Source organism: Mauremys reevesii, linkage group 4, assembly GCF_016161935.1.
Source record: "Mauremys reevesii isolate NIE-2019 linkage group 4, ASM1616193v1, whole genome shotgun sequence".
NCBI classification, from domain to species: Eukaryota; Metazoa; Chordata; order Testudines; family Geoemydidae; genus Mauremys; species Mauremys reevesii.
In genome coordinates, this window is record NC_052626.1 from 111274674 (window position 1) to 111292461 (window position 17788).

Here is a 17788-nt window from a genome sequence, read left to right on the forward strand (position 1 = left end):
GGCCCTCCCAGAGACTGCTACAGGGTTCCATCTTGTCACCTGTACAAGGGTTGGTGAGGAGGTGGAAATTGCTGTGCCTTCACTATGTTCATGGGGCCCAGCTCTTTTATTTTCCGACCAGCCAGAAGGGTCAAGTGCCTCAGTTGCTGTTTCCAACCCTCCCATTCCCTGACAGTCCCTCTAGGACCCATGCTCTATCCACACACCCCTGCTCCCTGTCCCCTGACTACCCCTGGACCCCTGCAGTCCCATCCAACCCCTCCTCTCATTCTTGATATCCCCCCCTCCCCCCGATGATCCCTGCCCCATCCAACCACCCCTTCTCCCTGCCCCCATTCAACCCCATCTCCCCCCTGACCACCATCCCAAACTCCCCTGCCCTCTATCCAACCCCCCCCCCCCAACTCCCTGCCCCCTTACTGTGCTGCCCAGAGCGCCGGTGGCACTACAGCCACACCACCCAGCTGGAGCTGGACCAGGCTGCTGCCACCATGCAGCACAGAGCACTGGGTCAGGCCAGGCTCTGCAGCTGTGCTGCCCCACGAACTCACAGCCCCACAGCAGTAGCAGAGCAAGCGAGCTGAGGCTGTGGGGGAGGGGGGACAGTAGGGGAGGGACCAGGGGCTAGTCTCCCAGACCAGGAGCTCAGGGGCTATCTGGCCCGCAGTTTGCCCACCCCTGGGCTAGCCCAGCATTTGTGGGGCAAGTGAGCAACCTAGGAGACTAGCTGGCCTTCCAGCTGCTATTAGAAAGTCAGGTAGAGGCTACAGCCACAATCCGCTTTTTTCAATTACATACAAGCAAGAGGCTGTGCCTTTTTCTCTCAATGGTCAACTGTGCCTTCATCCTCTCTTGTGCAACCACTATGACATGATCTGTGGTGCTATGCATCTTAAATCTATCCAGAAACTGATACCGGGTTCACTTGTTATAGATACATCTTACCTTGACACCAGTTTTTCCAGGACATGCAATGGCTATTTATTACATTGGAACTGTAGCATAGTTAAGGTTGCATCCCCTGATTTCAGTTCAACAGGAAATTAAAACCTTTGTTTTGTACAAATCTCATTGAAATGGCAAAACCCAAAGTCAGTTATCTGTGAGCACTGCTTTATCTTCTCATGGTGGGCTGATGAAAAATGGGGAGAATAAAGTTAAAAAAAGACCTCCTTTTTGGCAAATTTTCACTCTTTTCTTTGTATCCTTTTATAAAAAAAATCCAACACTCTTGAGGCCTGTCCATTGACCACAATATTGGTCATCTTATGCGGATTATCTATGAATAACTGATAATTGAGCAGTTATTATAGAGTATTTTATGTTTTAGCCTTAAGAAAAAAAGATTTAAAGTAAGTTGATTCTGCTTTGCATGACTCAGACAGGCAACCTAGAGGAAAGGTCTTTGAGCTGGGAAAGAGGAAGTCATTTCAAAACTCACCTGTTTAAATTTCCATGTAAACTACCCTTAATATTGGCCAAGCTCATGAACTTTAACCTAGAAGGCAGTCAAGGAAGAGCTGTTAAATTCCCTGTGTTTAAAGTAAGTTAACACAGAGCCTATGCAAGGACACTGCATGCATGAAACCCAGGTCTCTAATGGTAAACAAGTTAGGCACCTAAATACTAGTGACTGTCAGTGGAACTTCAGTGCCCAAGTTACTAAAGACCTTTTGAAAATGGTACCATAACTTGACAAAACACAACCCTATCCCCCACACAACACTGCGTTTCATATTTGAGCCTGGTCTACACACAGATTTTCTATCAGTATAACTATGTTGGTTAGAGGTATATTTTACTGAAAATTATACATATATAATCCCTAATGTAGATGCAGTTATACAGCTGTAAAGGCATCTTACACTGAACTTACTCCTCTTCCCATACAGGAATAAGCTCTACAGGTAGAAGAACCTTTATACCAATCTAGAATTGCATCCTCTAGTGTCTGGGTTGTACCATTTTAAGTATACAAGTTGTACATCTCAGCTATATCCGTATGTAGACAAGACAACAAAAGACTATACATCACTTCAGCAGTGTTAGCCACAATAACTTCCCAAACACATGAAACGCAAGTCAATCTGTGGTCAGAGGTTCTTAAACTTCATTGCTCCCACTTCTGACAACAAAAATTACTACACGACCCCTGGAGAGAGGACCAACGCCTAAACCCTGGGCCCCAGCAAGTCTAACCCCAGCCCTGATAATCCCATTAAAATGAGGTCATGACCCACACTTTGAGAACTGCTAATATAATTGATATCAAAGCTATGAAGTGATTTAAGATTGTGTTTGCACATTTGATGAAGTTGAGGTATGCATTGCTTTTAGAGATGTGTCGGAGATGGAAGTGAAATCCCTACCGAATGTGTTACTGACAGCATTGTAGGCAATACGCAGGTGGAAAGGAATGCACAAGTCTTGGAATAAGATCTAAATCAGCAAAGAAATCAGTGCCGTTTTGGTCATTTACAGAATATAATCATTTGACAGTTAGCTTTGAAGTGATGCAGTAGAATTTACAAGCTAATTCTGATTTTCTGCCCATTGGATTTCACAACATGATTTAGCATCAAGTACATGTTTAGGTGCCTCAGGGTGGGGTTTCAAAGGTGTCTAAGTGATACAGGAGCACAAGTTTAATTGGCTTCACCTACATACAGAATCAATGAGGCTACTTAAGATTTTTTTTTTCCCTTTAAACAAAGCCCAAATCCAGATCACTGTTCTTAAACAAGAGAGAGAAAATTCCAGGGGCATTAGGGTTATTATAACAAAACACCTCAACATCCATTTTACACAAAATGTTTTATTAGCTTCTGTAGCAAAAGTTTAGTCAAATAGGCCAAATCCCATGTCATCGTCAGATTCCTCAGACTCCTCCTTCTTCTCTTCTTTCTTCTCCTCAGCTGCAGAGAGAAGAAATTTAAACAGGGTTTACTCTCATCTGGGAATATTTACAGTACATTTTGGACACTGCAGGTGTGAGGAGATCCCAAAACACGCTCTCTTCATGGAAGCGTATCTTCCAATTAAATGGACACAAGTCACCCCTTTAAGTTTCAGTCTCCATATCTACTCTGTGCGGTACTAACAGATTCAGTTTCTTAAAGATTAAGTGCCAAATTTTGCCTTCAGAGACCTGCACAACTCTCAATTTCATCCACAGGAGTTGCATACACATACCTGAGGGTCCATTTTGGCTCTATAGACTTAAACCAGAACAAATTAATGAAGATGAGGAGCAAGCAACTGTGTATAACTCCTACTGGTTGGCTGGTTTTAACTAACTGCCTTCTATAGACACCACTTTAACAGTTCATTCCCAGGTACAGTGCAGAGATTGTTTTTAGTGCTAAACCATGTCAGTTAATATTTCAATCTCAGGATAAGAAGCCAAATTACAATAAAAGAAGGAAAAGCTTCCTAAATTTACATGATGGGAATTATGGCACTAAGATTTTAACATATACTCACCAGCAGCAGGTGCAGCAGCAGGAGCAGCGGAAGCTGGTCCAGCTGAGACTGCTACAGCTCCACCAACGGGCATGCTGGCAAGTTTGCCATTACCTGTAGGGAACAAAAGGGTGGGGAATAGTAATTAAGCTCTCAGTAGACCTGGCCCTGCAAATACTGCAACATGCAGAACCAAAGTTATGTAGTAAGATGGCACCTAGTCAATATGGTATATGAACATGTCTATGATAGGACGAAATGAATGAGAAAAGTATATAAAAATACATAAGGGATGTGATTACAGGCTAGCCTCTGACAAATTAATCCACACTAGCCACTTGCAAGGAACAACAAGGTTCTGGGTATTTTTGTTTGTTTAAAATACAGCACATTCTACAACAAGATTCCAGAGTTTAAGACTGAAACACTGGGCAGCTAGCCTACAATAACAACAAAATCAACCTGGTGTTGATAATAGTTTTGGACTAGCCCCTGGTCCCTCCCCTACTGTTCCCCCACCCCCACAAGCTCTCTAAATCCATATTAAAAGGACAGACATCTTCGAGAAGAGCATTTCCAATATGACCTCTGCTGGGTCCTGCCTATTCTATATTGTCTACAATGTGCTATAACCTTGGACTTTGCAGGAATGCAGCACTGTTTGGGAATATGATTAGATTCCCATGTATAGAAGGAGACCAAACAACATTTTAGCTGTTCCAAGGACTACTGTGTAATAACCAGGCCCCTCCAACATGGTAGGAATTACATTACAGATGGGGACCTTTGAGATTAGTGAACTCACTACTGCTTAATGTCTCCAATTTCTGGAAAGTTAGCTCTCTGCCTTTTCCCTTGTGAATACTGACTCCCTCTGCTTTCAAAGTTTGCTTACCCAGTCTTTTTGCTTGTACTCCATTTCTAAGAATCAATTTCTAAATAATTCCTTAGAATTTCAGATTCCTATAACTAGCAAAATAAACATGTTTTATAATCATGTCACATTCTAGGAAGCCACATACAGTAGAACATCAGTTACAAACATCTCGGGAATGGAGGCTGTTTAACTCTGAAATCTTCATAACACTGAACAAAACATTATGGCTCTTTCAAAAGTTTACAACTGAACACTGACTTAATACAGCTTTGAAACTTTACTATGCAAAAAAAATCTGCTTTCCTTTTTAAAAAATATAGTTTACATTTAACACAGTACTGTATTATTTTTTTTTTGTTTTGTTTTTTATTGGGTCTCTGCCGCTGCCTGATTATGTACTTCTGGTTCCAAATGAGGTGTGTGGTTGACTGGTCAGTTCGTAACTGAGATTCTACTGTATTTCTAAAATAAAATTAGGGAACAATTATTTCTAAATAATAAAATTAAATTCCATCAGCAGACAACTAAATCATTTTAAGTCTGTGCATGCATAAAGGCTCTCTCAGGTCTTTATACAACATTCACAGAAGTATCTAATAGCTGCTGTACTTACTGAAATCATTAAGGCCTGATCCTGTGAGCACTTAGGCATGTGAGTAAAGTTACAAAATTATCTGCTTAAGCGTTTGAAGGAATGGGGATTAAATCATTAGAGCTTTGGGCTACTTGAAGTATTCTGCATGCTATCTAAAAACAACATATTTGGTCAGAGCAAAATATTCCACAAGTGGAACATTCAAATTGTTGTGCCTTTCTAAATTTATATTTATTAATTTTGCACTGAAAATAAAATGTGATTTTTCACTTCAGTGTTCTCTCTCAGTAAGATTTATCATTTCTAGGTCTCCCTGAAATAAAGAACAGAAGGCTTGTGAATGAAGTGTTTAGTTAATGAAGTGACTTCTCTGAGAAAGTTCAAAACCACAACTGGGTAAACCAAGAACTACAATTTAGAATGCTAAAGTCTGGTTCATTCTCCCACCTAGCAACATGTCCAGAAAACTCTTGTTACGAGCAGACTAACTGTAAACTCATATTTAAGAGCACTTTCCAGTTTAATCTGGTCCACAAGCGAAACCTAGCAGGTACTGGCACTGACCTGCAGGCATTAGGATGGACCCCTACCCATTATATGATTTATCACATTTGTATCTTAATTGAGAGCCCTCTAAAGCAAGTCTGATTTAATGAGGAAAAAACAAAATGAGGAAAACCAACAACTGGTAATTCTCTGGTCTTAAGGGTCTTTAAATTAGTGACTGAACTAGAGAGGCAATCATCATAAATGTCACCCCCATGTCAACACCATGAGATTGTACTTACCCTGAGCAATGACATCCTCTATATTTTTTCCGTTCAGTTCACCAATAACCTATGGAAATTACATACAAAGTATTAAAACAAATTGTTTGATAAGCTGTTTTAAGTGTTATTCAATCAGGCTTCTATGCAATACCACCTAACCTGCTGCTTGTAAGATTCCATCTTGCCCTATTTCTCAGGAAAAACAATGATCAAGGTTTTTTTTAAATAACTTATTTAAAATTAAATTTTAAATTGACACGGTATGTTAAGACCTAAACTTATGATCTATTAAAATAATTTAAATAATTACAAAAATAGTATTAAGTAGTACATGTTTGCTGTTGAAGTTTTAAAGAAAGTCAACCTACTGAACTGGGGAAAAGCACTGGTTAAGCACCAGGAACCGGAGTTCGTTGAAGTGCTAAACCAGATTTTGACAGCAGGAGCCTCTCTACAGAGAATATTCATTTCACTTTATTCCCCTAGTTTGGTTCAATGACTAGTTCATTCAAAGTTAAGAAACCAATTGGGAGCTGAAGAAGCAGGAAAACTTGTTTTCTTCTTCCAGTCTATGAATAAAAGCAAGGTGTGAGGAGATCTACTAGTTCTAAAAATAAGGACACAGTGACCAGAAATAATCAGTTCAATTCAACAACTATAGATAATATTTCCTATGTTTAATAAATCAGTTTTAACTGCAAAACATGTTTTGATAAACTTTCTTCCTTAGGTATCAAGCACATCAAGATAGGTTTTTTTAATCAAAAATTAAATCCTGTTTTTGTGCTTTGTTTAACTGAATTTTAATTTCCATCCAAATAGAGCCACAAGTAAAAATTAATCTAGTAAATAAGAAGGGTCATTCATCATTATCTAACATAAAAAGGTAAAAATAAATGGAAGTTAACCTATATAACTGCTTATGTAAATATAGTGTGTCCACGTGGTTAGCAAAAAGCAGGACTAAATTTAGTATAAAAGCTATATTTAGTAGCAAATAAACATATTTCAATGGTTACCGTATCAATCTCTTTTTAGGAGAACAACCAAAAAGTATAAATACAAAACAAGATTAAAATCTATGATTTTAAATCAATCCACTCTATAGGACACTGAAATCCAAACAAGTCCACAGTGTTTGTTTTTATTTCCAACTAAGTGTGCCATGAGATTAAAACTGAAGACTGACACCTGTGCTTTTCTGTAGTCATCTCCTCATAAAATCCATCTCACTGAGTTCACAATGAATTCAGGAAGCTGACAGCAATAAAGAACATAGAAGCCTTCTACAGCTCCCAAAACAGACCCTCTGCAATGGTTTGTTAGGCATTTATTAGACTGATGCTGTACCCCCTTCCATGTGCATGCTCTGCAGCACAGGATTCTGAACCAGTATCCTAAAGCGCTGTGCGTTCCTCAGTACTCTGACATATGCTAAAGCCCAGCTGATCATTTCAGCTTTTCACTGGAATGGAAATTTTACTATCAAAGTTGGAGTCCAGGCTGAGAAAGATTAAACAGGAAAACAGAAACTGCTACCATCTCAGAAACAAGCATTAAAGGTCAAGAGTGCTGCAGTTCCTCCAGGTGCATTTCAGCTATGGATAGCAGCGCAGGATAATGGAGAGTCACAAACCAATGTAAACAAACAATGGAGGCAAGATTCTAAAGATAGGACCTGTAATGTCAAAAGTACATTGCAGCTCAGCGATAGAGACATATCTAAACAAACAACTAATCTCCTGCTCAAGTGAAGCATGCAATATGTGAATTGCCATGTTTGTGTTTATTTACTCTGAAAGGTGTGTTTGAAGAATCCTCTAGATCCGGTCAGTGTTAACAAATACAGATAAGTCAATGACGACAAGAACAAATTCCAACATAACATTGTGGGAAAGAGATGATCAGTGAAAGAGTTTATGAAGGCCCTGGAAACCATAATAAAAAGTATCAATTTGAATCACACAACAGAATAAGAACCTCTATTTCAGAGTGCAGAACTATATCCTAGCACTGCATGGATTCTGGTTGCAGAGAACTAACCACTCTGTTGATTGTATAGTTGTAATCTTCAGAAATCCATCTGAAAAACCTAGTTTCCCCAATATCATCTCTCTTAATGCATCTCTTGTAGTATCTGACACACAGTGTCTGCAAATAAGATTTCTCATTTGAAAAAAAATTATAGAATTTCATCAACTGTTTTCTTTTCAACACCCTTTAAAACAAACACACACACAAACATTGAAAGCTCCTCCACGCTGAGAAGTATTTAAATCTTGCTTCACTGACACTAACCCTGCAGAATCTATTTTTTCCTAGATATTGTATCATCTGGGTATCTCTCATTTACTTCCCTGCCATTGCAGGGGCCTCAGGCATTGGTCCACCTCAGTGTCTCCTATGCTCTGCCTCTGGCACGCAATAGTTTGTCTCCTGAGGGCTGTAATACTTTGGTCTAATTCCAGTTGTTAGGTTTAGGGTGCGAGTGGCCAGCTTGTATTAGTCACCTCTGATATACAGGAGGTTCAACTACATCAGGGGTAGGCAACCTATGGCACGGGTGCCGAAGGCGGCCATGCGAGCTGATTTTCAGTGGCACACACACTGTCTGGGTCCTGGCCACTGGTCCAGGGGGCTCTGCATTTTATTTAATTTTTAAATGAAGCTTCTTAAACATTTTAAAAACCTTATTTACTTTACATATGACAATAGTTTAGTTATATATTCTAGACTTATAGAAAGAGACCTTCTAAGAAAATGTATTACTGGCACGCGAAACCTTAAATTAGAGTGAATGAATGAAGACTCGGCACACCACTTCTGAAAGGTTGCCGACCCTTAAACTAGATGATATAGTAGAGTTTGAGGCCAGAAGAGACTATGTATGACTATTTGACTCCCTTCTCTTCATGTGTCAGTATAATAATGCCTGCATCTGTAATTTTCACTCCAAGCATCTGAAGTGGGCTTTTTACCCACAAAAGCTTATGCCTAAATAAATCTGTTAGTCTTTAAGGTGCCACTGGACTCCTCGTTGGTTTTGTGGATACAGACTAACATGGCTACTCCCTGATATCTGACATATGTCCCTTGTAGCAGTGACAAGGACTTGTGTGTTTTATAGAAAATGCTGTGTATACACTTGGCACCCCATAAATCTAGTGCAATAATGTTGCCAGAAACCGGGAATGGGTGACAGGGATGGATCACTTGATGATTAACTGTTCTGTTCATTCCCTCTGGGGCACCTGGCATTGGCCACTGTCGGAAGACAGGATACTGGGCTGGAGGGGCCACTCTTATATTCTGCCTTTTTCCAGAAACGTGTAACCCTCCACTAGAATTATATCCATTTATTTTGAGGCTATGCATAACTGAAAATTGAACACTATATCTCACTGGAATTTTTTTTTTTTTTTTTTTTTGCCACTGGTGACCACTAACCAGGCAACTACTAGCCTCTGATAAGAGCCATTAGGCAGACCCTGTTGTATGCAGTGTAACTGTAGCCGTCTCAGTTCCAGGATATCACCCACCTGTCTCTCTAATTACAGAGACCAATCAGTTAGAAACACAACTTGTATTAGCTCTGTCCAGTGAGGTTATTCAGTCTGAACTTTTGTAAATAAGAGAGCCTGAGAGCTACAGAAATGCTACCCCCAAATACTTTTTATTGGGCAATTGGCACTTGAGAGACTGTAACCACATATACCCATACTTGAAAAGAAACCCATTTTTAATATCCCTTGGATTAAGATAAGATTCATAGCCAAGTGAATACAGAAGTGACTCCCATTTGGATATTACACGGTCAGTTACTGCATTGTCACCTTGTTCAGGCGTTCATCATCCGTCTCAATGCCTACACTGTCGAGAATCTTCTTCAAGTCCTTTGAAGCGGGGGACTCGTTGCCCCCAAGGACGGCCAGAAGATAAGCTGCAACGTAACGCATTCTGAAAGAGAATTAAAATCTTTATTATGGAGCATGTTACAGATTTAAGAAGCCAGGAACTTGTTCCCAGCTCGCTGGAGCCCTGTCCTAGTTACAAAAAAGAAAAGTGTGTTCTTAGCTTGAGTTAGCTAACAAGATAAAATCCCAGTGAAGACGAGGCAGTTTTCATGAGTTAGTAGATCGAGTCTTTAACTGCTAAGTTATATGAGAACTACAAAATTACCTCATCTTCCCTAAAATGTTACCTCCAGTTAAGAACACACATCCCCTCCCCACACCCCATGAAGACAAGGCCTTAGAGAAGCTGTTAGTCAAGACAGTTGGTTTTAAGTGTCCTAAAATAAATGTTTTTTACCTAAAGCCACTATGAAAGTTAATACATAGACAACTCTACACTTCCAGCCATTAATAGCGACATCAGAGGAGGGGTTGGGGGAGAGAATTTGAGCAGGCAGCAACTCGGCACCTTTCTGAACAGAGCCCACGGGGTAAGTGCCCATCTCAAGCTGAAAATACTGAATGCAGGCGGGGGCAGCCCGTGCCCAGCTGGACGCAGCCCTGCCTCGGAGGGGCTCAGCGAGTCCAGGAGAGGGGGCTCCCCGAGCTGTGCGGGCAGGGGGCTACAAGGGGCTCTGCGTAGAGGAGCAGGTGCTCGGGCACGAGGCTGATGGCAGAGGCGCCCCAGTGACCGCCCCCCACTTTGCTACGCTCCCCGGCCCAGGTTCCCATCCCCCACGCCCCGTCCCAGTGGCATCCCGCTGCGGTCCCAGCACTGCCCCCCAACCCCACTAAATCCCCCCTCGCTGCGATCCCAACCCCCCAGGCCCGGCGCGGCAGGGCACATGGCCGCATCGCTCCTTCCGCCCCCCCCCCCCGCCGGCTCCGCATCGTCTCGCCCCAGCCCCGCTCACGGCAAGGGCAGGGGGCTCCGGGCGCGCTCATTAGAGGGAAGGGGGGGGGGGGTCCGCACACTTACTTCACCGAGTGGAGGTAGGACGGGAGCTGGGCCTAGGGACGTGCACACGCTACAGCGGCCCGGCGGCTAAAAGGAAGGGGAAGGGCCTAGACAGCCAGTTCTTCCTTTTTCCAACGCCCCACCAACCGGCTCTGCCATTGGACGAACCCAGGCGGGCAGCGAGCCAATGAGCAGTGAGATTGTTACTAGGGCTGCGGCCGCCATGACACTAGAGGTTAAAGCGGAGCCCGGGGTGGGAGGCGCACCCAGGGATGGCACGTGGGCCAGGGGAGCAGCTCAGACAGGCTGAGACATTACCCAGGGGTGCCAAGGCCTCCTGTCCGTGCTGGGGGCAGGCAGCATCATAGCACCACCAGGCCCACTGGGGAGCAGGGGACCTGACAAGGGCAGCCTGACAAGCTGTGGGTAGTGGGGCTGCAGAGAGGGCAGAGCTCTCCCAGTGCTTTAAAAAAAAGAAAGAAAGAAAAAGAAAAACCACCACACCTCCATGAGCGCAGCTCCCAGCGCTGGTGCACTGTCTACACTGGCACTTGAGAACACTGCATGTTTGAGGGCTGAGGGGGGTGTTTTTTCACACCCCTGAGCGAGAAAGTTGCAGCACTGTGAAGTGCCACTATAGACAAGACTTAAGCATCTCCTCATATCGAACCTAAACCTCCTTTGGTGCAGATTAAGCCAATTACTTCTTGTCCTACCTTCAGGGGACATGAAGAACAATCAATCACAGTCCTCTTTATAAAAAGTTAACATAGCTGAAGACTTTTCACTTCCCCCTTTTCGTTTTAAGATTAAACATGCCAAGCATTATTTAAGCTTTTTTCATAAGTCAGATTTTCTAAACCTTTTAACATTTTTGTAGGTCTCCTCTGGACTCTCTCCATATCTTTATGGAAGTGTGGCACCCAGAATTGGACACAGAATTCCAGCTAAGGCCTCACTAGCACTGAATAGAGCAGAACAGTTATCCTCTCAAGTCTTACATACAATGCTCCTGTTAATACAGTCCAGAATGATATTAGCCTATCACACTATTGACTCATTCAATTTGTGATCCACTACTGTATAACAGTGATTCTCAACCAAGAGTATGCAAACCCCGGGGGGTATGGAGAGGTCCTCCCAGAGGTACATCAACTCATCTAGATATTTGCCTACTTTTACTATAGGCTACATAACAAGCACTAGTGAAGTCAGTACAAACTAAAATTTCATAAAGTGACTTGTTTATACTGCTCTATTAACTAGACACTGAAATGTAAGTACAATATTTATATTCCAATTGATTTATTTCATAATTATACAGTACAAATGAGAAAGTAGGCAATTCAGTAAGTGTGCAGTGACACTTTTTAATTTTGTAAGTAGTTTTTAAGTAAGGTAAGACTTGGGGAAACAAATCAGACTCCTGAAAGAGGTACAGTAATCTGGAAAGGTTGAGATCCACTGCACTATAACACCCAGATCCTTTTCAGCAGTACTGCTGCATAGCCCAGCTATTCCCCATTTTGTATTTGTGCATTTGAGTTTTCCTTCTTAAGAGCAGTATTTTGCCCTTGTTTTTATTGAATTTCATTTTACTGATTTTAGACTAATTCTCCAAATTGTCAAGGTCATTGTCAATTTTAAGGCTGCCCTCCAAGTGATGGCAACCCCTCCTAGCTTGGTGTCATCTGCAGATTTTATGAGCATACTCTCCACCCCATTACCCAAGTAATTAATTCATTATCACATTATCAAATCCAGAGCACCTCCAGTCATCATAAAGTCCTGGCAAGTGAGAGAAGAATCACACCCATAGCATACTTATTTTCTGGAGACTGGATGGCTGAAGGAATTTTTGACTGGATAAGGAAGTTTAATTTTCTGCTTCAAATCCATCTTGAATTAGCAGTAACTGAAAATTATCACCTCCTGATGGATGTGCGCAAAGAAAGTTTGACTGTTCCTGTCCAATTTTCTAGCAGATAAGAATCCACATAGCAAGAACTGTGGCTCATCATCATGGTTGGCAATCTTGGCAAAGAAGCTAAGGACTAAAATAGGCATGGAGACTCAGTTATTAATATTGCTATAACACACAGAAGCCCCAGTTAAGGTTGAAACAATGGTGGAAGTATTTCAGGGAAACTTACTGCCACTGCTCATGCTGTACCTATCCTGGATACAGGAAATAATAAAACTGATAGTTATAAGCACTTCCAAGTTACATGCTATTGGAACTAGGTGCCTTCTATAAGCAGCACAGACACTGGACTATCTGACTGAAGTAAAGCTTCAGAAAAGCAACATGGTAAATTAAACAAACAATTGCCATGTGTATAACTTCATTAGAATTATAGAGTTAGACTAGATGACCCTTGCAGCCCCTTCTAACCCCCTGCCAAGATGCAGGATACACTGTGTTTAAATCATCCAAGACAAATTGCTATCCAGCCTCCTTTTGAAAACCTCCAGTGAAGGCGATTCCACAACTTCCCTAGGCAGTTTGTTCCACTGTCCTACTGTTCTTACAGTTAGGAAGTTTTTCCTGAGATTTAATCCAAATCTGCTATGCTGTAGGTTGAACCCATTACCTCTTGTCCTGCCCTCTGTGGCAAGAGAGAGCAACTTTTCTCCATCTTTTTTTATGGCAGCCTTTCATGTATTTGAAGACCGCTATCCTGTTGCTACCTCCAAGATCACAAACCTTCCTGGAGGCACTGCTGAACCCATGTTTACCTCTGAAAAGAAGGGGGGCGGGAACTGGGAACCATATGTCACTTGCATATCCCAGGTGGACAAACATATCCCATTGCACAGCAGTACAATGGTGGCCCAGGGTATAGATGTGCTGCTCAGAAACCTGCAATTACAGGAAATCCTCCATTACTTGCTACTTACAAGTTGATAACATATGTGCCATGGTTAGACTGAGTCAGAACATGGCATTATGCAGAGTTAACACCAGTCTGATCCAGGAAAAACCCTCCAGTAGCAACTTGGATTTGCAAAGTTTTTCTTTTTTCCATGACAGTTTAAAATGGAAATCTACCTAACATAAAATTTTTTATTTTAGATTGAAAAGTTCAAAGTGAAAATAATTTATCAAAAAAGTTCAAACTTCACAAAACAATCTGATTTCTTCAAATAATTTGTCAAAACCAAGTTGACAAAAAGTGTTGCTTTGCCCAGTTCTAATTGCAAGAATAAACTTGCAACCTTACAATGTTTATAAAAAAGAAACAAGCAAACATTCATTTGTGAGGGCAGAACTGCACCTTAAATTTAGGAAGTGAAATAGAAAAAAAAAAATGCAATGTTGACTAGTACATCTTTGTTCTTTGACAAGCCTGCAAATAAACCAAGTGCAGTTCTGCTCTGAAGCTGTAAAAACGGCACTGTGGGGTTTATTCCTGCACTAAAAACTGGTCAGATTGGTTTGTGACCGATTTGATGTGTAACATTTTGTGATGGAAAATATTTTCATTATGGTGGAGTATTTTTTAACCGACTAAAGTTAAAGACTTTTTTTTTAGACAAATTCCCATTTTAAGTATCAGTGCCATAGGACTCTTTGCTGCTTCCTATTTTAAGGTTTGTCATGGAAAAAGTAGTTTTGTGAAAAGCTTGGAATGAAAGAAAAAAAAACTTTCATTACTACATTTTCAGCCAGCTCTATTCACAATGATTTCCAGAGAAAGTTTGGTCACTTTACAAGTAAAAGCTGCTTTTTCTAACTGATAGCCCTACAAACTGAAAGCGCAATCAGCAGGTTCTTCCTGGATCATACATCTTGAATCAAGCCCCATTGTCAGACATTACTACATCTGTGCAGCTCCACTATCTTAAATTGGGTTATACAGATAAACTTGGAGCAGGAGACTTGACATGATAATTGGAATTTCATTAACAGTCTGTAGATGATGCAAGAGCCAGGATAGAATTCAGCTCCTGCTCTCAGCTAGGTAGGCTCTAAAGAGTTAACATTAATTTTGACCCTTGAAGTAAACTAAACAAAGATCTGTTGAATAAGAAAGTAGCCATTTTACATAGCTCTGTTTCAGAGTACAACAGAGAAAAAGAAAGGGGAGCATAAGGACCCTACACAGTGGTCTGATGGCAGCATGAGCATGTTTCCTTGTACAGGGGTACATGGAGGAGCAGAGTTTTGTGGAAAATTGAAGAGAGAAATCCAGCTCGACTGGTATTTCACCATGGTCATTTGCTACAGCTGCTTTAGCATCAGGGCACCTATTGACACCATAGGGAGTGTAAAATAAAATGACTGCATAAATGAGATGTAGAGAAGAAGCATTTTGACCCCTGAATAGTGGATAAATACCTGTAAATAAGCCACTTGCATCTGAATAATAGGTACAAGGGGTTGGACTTTGTATGTCAAATAGATTGAAAGGGGCTTGGAAAGCAAAAACCCATACAGCTTATGTATATTAACAGTGCACCTAGACCAGGGGTTCTCAAACTGGGGGTCAGGACCCCTCAGGGGGGGTCACTAAGTTATTACATGGGGGGGTCCCCAGCTGTCAGCCTCCATCCCAAGCCCCACTTTTCCTCCAGCATTTATAATGGTGTCTAATATATTAAAGTGTTCTTAATGTATGGAGGTGGGGGGGGTCACACTCAGAGGCTTGCTGTGTGAAAGGGGTCACCAGTACAAAAGTTTGAGAACCACTGACCTAGACAATCAGACAAAGCACTGGTCTGTTACAGGTAAAACCAAACCAGGCCCCCATAATACTGATGTGAACTCTATGCATACAGAGCCACATAGAATCCCATTTAAGCCAATGGGGAGTCTCTCTACAAAGCACTCATTGCAAGATGCAGACCCAAGCCACTGAAGCTAAACACAAAGCAAATGATTTCTCACAGCCAGAAGTCAAAACAGTAAGGCAGTCTTGGAGTCCTCTTCTTTAAATATACAGCTTTGGGCTAATTTCCTTCCAAGCAGTCTTACCATGTTTCCTACCACACAGGAAAACACATTCCCTGCATTAACACCACTCCAAACACACACTACCAGCCTTTCCTTTTTATACTCCTTGAATGACCAATCATCTTCTTCACCTGAGACCAGTCTCATTCTTGCCACCTTCCCCTCATGGCTGAGTTGTTTCTGTTGCACTTGTTGTCCCCCTGGTCAAAGACAGAGTTTAACTCTCTCTGAATTATCACATCACATTGTTATATCATGGCATTCAGATTGTCCTGTACAAATACACTCAGATGGCATTCTGGATTAGATTAGAAAGCTGAATTACACTGCAGCTGGGACCATGTTTTCCTGTGTATTTGTACAGCCCCTAGCACAATAGAGCCCTGATCCTGCTTGGGCCCTTTGGACACTATTAAAATGCAGAAAATAGTGTTATGCTGGAAGGTATTAATGGCTGCCAATAATCATAGTGTTAGTTAAAACTGATGAGTGTGCTAACAGTCCTTCATTCAGGCTTGATGGAAAGAGCAGTCAGGCCCATTTATATATAGTGATCACTAGGAACAATAGGAAGCCACTGCCCAAGGTAATAGGCTGCATTAGAAAACCTGAGCAGAGTTAAACCCTGTATCTGCAAATAAAGGGGCTAGAAGGGGATTGATTGTTTGCTTGCAGCTATGTGTGCATGTATGTGTGAGGCAGAAAGCCAAGGCACACTACAGAGAGAGAAGTAATGGTGAGTGTGTCCCTGGAGAGACATTGAGGTATAGGGCTTATGGTACAGTACTACTGAAAAGGCAGATTTGGGTTTCTGAGCAGAGAGACTGCCTTTTGTGGTTTGTTTCTATTTCTTCAGGGAAACAAGTTTGTGTAGATTCTTTGTGAATAAGCAGAGTTGCACCCAGAAATACCTGACTCGTATCATTAATTTCTCTCAGCAATACCCCCTAATATTGACTAACCGCTTGGGCCGCAGAAAGGGTACCAATAATAATGGCTGTTTCCCATGTAGGTGCATGGAGCTGGCTTATGAATGTAACCCATATGTCATTATGTATCCATATGTTGTCTCTTGTCTTATACTTACTGTGACAGATATAGCAATTCCCTGCAATATCCTGGACAAACCTTACTGTTACTGAGTTATATTAAACCTTACTGATTTAAGTTTAAATATCTTAGGAGTTCATTGTATTAAAAATGCAAATGTTTATATATTGCTGTAGGACTGTATGTAACATCTTTAAGGGGGAGACAGGACTAATGTAAAGCTTGGGAAGTGTTATGAGCTTCAAAGGACTCTCTTGAAAAAACAGACCAGACAAGATTTAGGGCTAGTCTACACTGACAACGCTAAAGCACCAGCACTTTAATGTGGCTTTTGTGGTCACAAGGGGCGTAGCTGTGCTCCCTGCACTGGTGCGCTGTCTACACTGGCACTTTACAGCGCTGAAACTTGCTGTGTTCAGGGGGGTGTTTTTAGTTTAATGCATTTCCTAGGAAATACCTGAGGAGAATCCCATTGTCTGCCTGAAACAATGAGTCCTTGTGGCACGCTCTGCATATCAAAGACTCAAATTGGATAAAGGAGTGACTCTTAGGCTTTGGCTACACTTGCACTTCAGAGCGCTGCCGCGGCAGCGCTTTGAAGCGCTAAGTGTAGTCAAAGCGCCAGCGCTGGGAGAGAGCTCTCCCAGCGCTGTCCGTACTCCACCTCCCTGTGGGGAGTAACGGACAGCGCTGGAGGGGCTTTGACCACACTGGCGCTTTGCAGCGCCGCAATTTGCAGCGCTGGAGAGGGTGTGTTTTCACACCCTGCTGCAGCACTGCAAATTTGCAGGTGTAGCCAAGGCCACAGATTCATGGGGGTGTTCTGAGCCAAGGCCATAGGGCCAGTGCTACCATTAAGGTGAACTAGGCAGTTGCCTAGGGCGCCAAGATTTGGGGGCACCAAAAAGTAGTGCCCCCAATTTTTTTTTACAGCGGTTCCTCCCCGAGTGCACGATCACTACTCCACTTCTCCCGCCTCCCAGGCTTGCAGCGCCAATCAGCTGTTTGGCGCTGCAAGCCTGGGAGGAGAATTAGAACGGGGGTGGCGTGCTCGGGGAGGACGCAGAGCAGAGGTGAGCTGGGGTGGGGAGGTGCCACACAGCTCCCTGGGCCGGGGGGGGGGGCGGTGGAGAGCTGCCCTGGGTGTGCCTCAGGGCGGGGAGGGG

At 42.3% G+C, this 17788-nt stretch overlaps 1 protein-coding gene and 1 non-coding gene across 2 annotated transcripts; both read right to left on the reverse strand.

Moving 5' to 3' along the window:
• Positions 1 to 2795: 2795 nt before the first annotated feature.
• RPLP2 (ribosomal protein lateral stalk subunit P2) lies at positions 2796 to 10790 on the reverse strand. Its single transcript, XM_039539101.1, has 5 exons — positions 10637 to 10790; positions 9538 to 9661; positions 5723 to 5771; positions 3484 to 3576; positions 2796 to 2915 (listed from the first exon to the last, which is right to left on the reverse strand). Exons 2-5 carry the CDS (start codon positions 9658 to 9660, stop codon positions 2839 to 2841), a joined length of 342 nt encoding a protein of 113 aa, XP_039395035.1. The 5' UTR covers position 9661; positions 10637 to 10790; the 3' UTR covers positions 2796 to 2838.
• Positions 5388 to 5520, reverse strand: LOC120405476. The gene has a single exon (XR_005598591.1). It is a non-coding gene; the product is annotated as a small nucleolar RNA SNORA52 (small nucleolar RNA).
• Positions 10791 to 17788: the final 6998 nt, after the last annotated feature.

Excerpts from the sequence above, each read along its gene's own strand:
- RPLP2 (XM_039539101.1), bottom strand. The coding sequence starts at position 9,660 with ATGCGTTACGTTGCAGCTTATCTTCTGGCCGTCCTTGGGGGCAACGAG. Across the intron at positions 5,772-9,537 it reads ATGATGAACGCCTGAACAAG|GTTATTGGTGAACTGAACGG; the intron begins GTGACAATGCAG and ends TAATTTCCATAG. Across the intron at positions 2,916-3,483 it reads TGCTGCTGCACCTGCTGCTG|CTGAGGAGAAGAAAGAAGAG; the intron begins GTGAGTATATGT and ends TTCTCTCTGCAG.